The 5640-nt window shown below is 44.6% G+C and overlaps 1 protein-coding gene and 1 long non-coding RNA gene across 2 annotated transcripts; one reads left to right on the top strand and one right to left on the bottom strand.

Annotated features, from left to right (window-relative positions):
- The first annotated feature begins 313 nt into the window (after positions 1-313).
- LOC118222495 lies at positions 314-2775 on the top strand. Its single transcript, XR_004764291.1, has 2 exons — positions 314-508; positions 2437-2775. It is a non-coding gene; the product is annotated as an uncharacterized LOC118222495 (long non-coding RNA).
- Positions 2398-5640, bottom strand: si:ch211-39i2.2 (uncharacterized protein LOC449866 homolog). The gene is made up of 2 exons (XM_035408129.1): positions 5036-5640; positions 2398-4339 (listed from the first exon to the last, which is right to left on the bottom strand). The coding sequence occupies exons 1-2, from the start codon at positions 5214-5216 to the stop codon at positions 3885-3887; spliced, it is 636 nt and encodes a 211-aa protein (XP_035264020.1). The 5' UTR covers positions 5217-5640; the 3' UTR covers positions 2398-3884.

Raw genomic sequence — 5640 nt, 5'->3', positions numbered from 1 at the left:
GCATCTACTAATAGATTGTACTGTAATGAAATAAGAGGACTTGTTGACTGTGGTCTCAGATTGGACTGGTGGAGCTTCTACTGATGCTTGTGGCTTTTATAGTAGGGAAACGATGCCAAAGCAGACCGATATAATTATCCATAATACAATCTGGTTTCTGCACAGAAAAGACTAAGCGGAAAAATAAGCGGATCCCAGAAAAGATTCAAGGTTAAAGCATCTATTATGTGTACTGCCGTGTGGGCGTCTCTTACACACCTGTGGGATTAGTTTGCGATTGCGTGCGTCTCCGTGGAGATTTCTACCTGTCCTTACTACTCCCGAATCCTTTCGCGTGCAGCACTCCGGCTCGACAAAAATGGCAGCCACACAGCGCTAGTGTGGATGACCCGTGCGATGGCGTGGGTATAATCATACAAGAACCCACCAAAACGACCAACAGCGTTTTTCACCCGGCTGCCAATAATTTCGCCAAAAAACGTAGAGCGGTTTCCGCAAACCGACTGCGGTAAGTCTATAGCCTACGCCTGAGGAATTTAGGAAGTTATGGGAAGTTTAGAAGTCTTGAATATGTGCATCGGAGTTGGAAGAATTTGATAAATATTTAGAGGAAAAGATTACTATTAATGATAACTGACCATTAGTCCCAAGTGCAAGACCGTGTCCCATAAGCACTGTCTAAAGTACGCATTGTATTGGCACTGCCACTTTTTGGAGCTCGGATAAAGCCGCCATGCTGTCCTCACAGTAAGATTAGAGCCCGTTCGGTGGCTCTTAGTTAAGATTAATCAGTTCAGCCAATTTAATTAAAAGCGGCTAGCCCAGCTGGAGAAAAAGCACTGATGCAATGTTGCGTGAACATTTACAAGATTTGCTCATGCTCACAAAACAGACCAACTTTGTTCAGCGGACAGTTCATGCATTGCAATGAAAAATAACTAACGTTGTTGTCGCTGGAGTTTAGTTAACGATTAGCATGTGTTTAATGCCGTTACCGCTTGCTGGGGTACAATTGTTTTGTGCTACTATGATAGGCTATAACTTTTGTGCTACGTAAAGTAATTGAAATAACTTTTTCATTCCATCCAGAGTACTAAAAGCTTTGCTTGTCCAATTCATATGTACCTTTTGGTCTTAGACTTCATGCCATGCCAGATAGCAAATTTGAATTTACAGAGCTATACAGAATCGAATGCTGGTTCTGACTAATTTTGTGTTCCAAAACCCAGTTTAATGGCAAGACCGTTGCAGTCAAACCAAATGACAAAATAACGGAACCAAAGCTGTGAGTAATGGGGGTAACGTCAATTTGCCGGTAGCAGACGCTGTGGCCAGCATATGTCCGGGTTTAAGATTAGCTAATGTAAGTAGCGGTTGCTGCTCGCTGAAATGAGAAGGTATGTCTGCGGTTTTACGCTATTGTAGCTACTTCGCTTACGCCAGATGGCTACTGACAACTTCCTTATTGTTCCTGCTCGCGCGATAAGCTCGCAAGCCAATGTCATTGTGGAAAAACCACGGGGAAAAACCTTTTTGGATTTCGCCCTGGAACGCAGATGAATCTCGGAAGAACGTCACCGCGAGAAAGTCCGTTCCACAAATAGCTTTCTGCAGGGCGCATTTTTGTCTTGCAATTTCTGGTCTACGGAAAGGGGCAGGGTTCGTCTCTTGGTCCAAGAGTTCAGTGGGTTTGTCTCAATTCAAATTACCCGCTCCAAGTGAAGTTTGAAGGTGAAGTTTACGAGGGTGTAGCAAAAACTGGATTGGGACGCAGCCCAATTCTCTTCCTTACATGACCGGACGTAAGATACCGGTTCAAAGTGTAAACTTCACCTGTCGCATCTGAATGCAGTGAAATTTATTTGCTGGCCCAGTTACTTTGTTAGACTGCGATCTGTTTTTTTGGATTTGCAATTAAGGAAGCATTATGTATCTGCTATACCGACCATTTGGGGAAATATGACCCAATGATTTTTCGGTAATTCTCTAGAAAATGTCCTATGTGTTGCACGAGGCGTCTATTGCAACGCTTAATTTGCGACCCATGTCCATAGACGGGCGTTTAAATCTGAAGAGAAATAGTAATGATAATGTCATAATTTTAGGATGTACTGTAGGTGTGCCTGAAATCAAGATAAAAATATATGTACATGGAAAGTATACATTATAACTTTCTTGATTTTTCAGGTGATATGACTTAATTAGATAAAAAATGTCACACATAAATGTCCTCACTTTGAGCAAAGCCTTTCATTCCACAGAGGAAAATATAAAGGTATGTATTTCATATTTTATGGTATACCAAAGAATAACACAATTTCAGCAAGAAGGTACTGTGATGGGTTGGCCAACATTCAGTTGTTTAAAAAGAGAGAAAAACAGCACCAGAATGGACAATATGTGTAAAAAAATCATTTATTTTTCACTCAAAAACAGAGCTGAATACTGAGATGTGTGACAATACAAAAACTTCATGAAAGCCTGTTCAGAGGTAAGACCAGCTTGCCAACCTTTCAGTCTCTCAGCTGAGGTTTTCATGGCAAAACACAAGTAACGACATCACACATACACTATACATTTATGTTCCTTTTCATCGCAGTGCAGAAGTTAGCGTGCCCCAGGGACAATTTGCTGCCCCTGATAGGCAAACACAACCTGGCACACTTCATCACTTCCCTCAAACATTCCCATTTTTGAAACATTTTTCTAGCGCATTTTAGTGTAAACCTTATTTCATATCATCATTGGGATAAAGTACCAGTGAGACCCCACAAATTCAGTCAAAAGGTAAGGTCCCTGTTGTGCTTACCATGAAATATTGATTGTCCCCGTTCTACTTTCTAGAAGTAAATTAACACTGTTACTTTGTACGCTCTTTACCTTACAAAATCAGTGCATGACTAGCATACATTCGATTCACAGTGTCATGTGTGAGAACCCTGGAATGCCACAATAGGGGGTAATCTTTGCCTGACTTTAAGAGTTATCTTAAGAAATATAGCAGTTCCTCTTTTAATGAATTGGAGGTAATTAAAAAAAATAAAAATAAAAAAGTTTTTAAAGTATGACATTGGACACAATTACATTTTGTAAAAGGAAAACTGTAGCCTGCTGTGCTATACAAGCACTGGAAATCAGTCCCTCTTCTGTCAAAATGTTGGCTAGCCCTGGAATATAGATCACAGGCCAGCAGGTCAGCAAAATGGAAAAAACTGAACTCTGCCAGTCTGGGATGTGTGTTAGTGCAGTTACCACAGTGTGCTGAACTGTGGGTTTCATATGTGAGAAAATGCATTCCTGACCTACGCACACGCACACACACACACACACACACACAAACACACAAACGACAGCTTGTGACCAGTGGTGCTCTCCAAAGCAGCCGTGAAGGTCACAGTCAGCAATTGCACAATCGCCCGCCGCTGAACATACAGTACGAGGGACAGTTAGTCATCACTGCTGATGGAGAGGGCGGAGTTTACCTGCATCAGGTGACTGCACTTGGCGGTCATGCCATTATAAAAAATTTTTAAAAACACAGGACTGTATGATAGCACTAACCTGACAATCACCCCCCTCCCTCCCTCCCTCCCTCCCTCCCTTATCTGATAATAAATAATTCCATTACCATTCACAACGGCACAGACAGATTACACTTTGCCCGCCTTAGTCTCCCACATATAAGCAGCACTGACACAGCGCACGTGTTCTCGCGCTATGCGCAGTTTGTGTCATCCCCTCCTCCTTCCTGATCCCCTCTCCAGCAAAGCACCCCCTAATACAAAACGGTCAAGAGGAAAGCAGCGGCGCATCATCTGATTTCCCCCAACGTTCTCTCAAAGTGCAGCGTTTCCGCGCCAGTCGTAGCCGGCGTCGTCGTTCTCTCAGTCAAAGTCGTGTACGACAGGGCTAGCGGACGAGTACAGCTTCCTCTTGACCAGCCTGTAGCCCGGTCGCAGCCTCAGGACGGTGTCGCCCGCGAACAGGCTCTTCAGGGCGGCCCAGCTGTCGGGGTCGGCCTTGAACACCACGGTCAGCTCGAAGGTGGGCGTGACGCCGCGGTCGGGCGCGATGCTGCCCAGCGGGTGCAGGGCCCCCTTGGTCTCCAGGAGCACCTGGAGGAGCGCCCCCCGCAGGCCGCACGGCTCGTCGGCCGCGGTCACCATGACGTCGCGTGCGACGCGGGCCGTGAGCCGCCGCGGCAGCAGGAGCTCCCGGCAGTGCAGGCGGGTCGCCTTGGCGTTCGACAGGCACAGCTCGATCTGCTTGGCCAGCTCCAGCTGGAGAGCTTCCTCCACGCAGTCCTCCATGCTCGAACCCGAGTCCAGCCACTCCTCACCTGTGAAACGAAAATAAAAGAAGCAGCGATGAGACTTCCACTGAATTATTTTTTCTTTCCTTGTCTTGTGCTCATAAGCCATGACGCACTCAATATATTAATCCCCTGCCTCCCCCACAAAAAGCCCACACAATTAATACATTTGCATATGTCACCTTTTCAAGATACAACTTTCGGAATAGGTTCTCAAATGTACATTATATTACAATAATACCACTAAAACAGTTCATTTTACCCTGTAAAGATACGCGGTCCTTCTTGCCGAGGTTTTAGCGTATGACCCGAGGTTATACTGTTCTATTTTTATCTAGCGTCATATGATCGAAATCATGACAAGCGGATAGAGATCTCCTCAGTACTGAGGTCAGCTGATGAGACAGACACGTGACCTCAGATTAGAACTAGCCTGCTCAACTGTTGAGTGGATCCTATCACCACAGCCTACTTGAATATTCAGAACCACAAAATATCCTGTGAATTGTCTCGCTATATTTGACCCCAACCAGCAAGCCATTGGTTTGGTCCTGCCTTCCGAGACTAATACGTTTTGCAAGTGACATTTGAAAAGTACGTATAGGCTAAATTGCAGCTATCTACACATCTACCGTTGACGTTAAACTACACAAATTTGGACATTAGCCTATCTCATTGGACATAAATAAACGTTTAGGAATATAATAATCTAACGTTACTTACTTGAGGACTTGATCGCTTCTGTGAATTCACAGCTGTTTTCTAAACTCCGGTCGGATATACTTTTCTTATTACTGGATGTAATTTGGTGGACGAACTTCCTCATAAACTCCACTATTTTGTCCTCTTCGGAGACAACAGTCATGCCGTTCCCGAAAACCAGTGCCTGTGTGTACACCATCATGTTTACGGGAGCTGTAGCTACCCCTCGCTCTTAATACTGTTATCGTTGTGCTCCCATCCGTCCAACAAGTGACTAACGCGAGCGCTCTTACTGTGATTAAATACACATCGTGGTTGCATCAGCTGGTGAGAGGGTTGCCTTTGAGCGTGTGGGACGGTCGAGGAGGCGGCGTCTCCCGTTACCATAGCGATACGGCATGAAGCAATACCTGTGTGAAGTTTAATCAGATACTACGTGAGTCAGGGTCGCGCAACACTGCGAAGTATTGCTTCGCTTCCTTTTTTATATTTACATTTACACATGTTTTTTTTTGTTGTCTCCGTATTAATAACTACAGCTCTAATGTCATAACCAGTATCACAGTCTCTAGGAAATCATTTACTAGGCTGATATTTCAGTGCGGGCGAATTCAGGCTGGTCATAG

Source organism: Anguilla anguilla, chromosome 3 (assembly GCF_013347855.1).
Source record: "Anguilla anguilla isolate fAngAng1 chromosome 3, fAngAng1.pri, whole genome shotgun sequence".
Lineage (NCBI taxonomy): Eukaryota > Metazoa > Chordata > Actinopteri > Anguilliformes > Anguillidae > Anguilla > Anguilla anguilla.
The sequence above is the reverse complement of the archived record's forward strand: the minus strand, read 5'-3'. Positions and strand labels throughout refer to the sequence as shown.

What these genes read in the sequence shown, in the direction of transcription:
- si:ch211-39i2.2 (XM_035408129.1), bottom strand. Translation starts at nt 5,216, where the DNA reads ATGATGGTGTACACACAGGCACTGGTTTTCGGGAACGGCATGACTGTT. An exon ending in AGAAGCGATCAAGTCCTCAA is followed by an intron (nt 4,340 to 5,035) that starts GTAAGTAACGTT and finishes TTCGTTTCACAG; the next exon opens with GTGAGGAGTGGCTGGACTCG.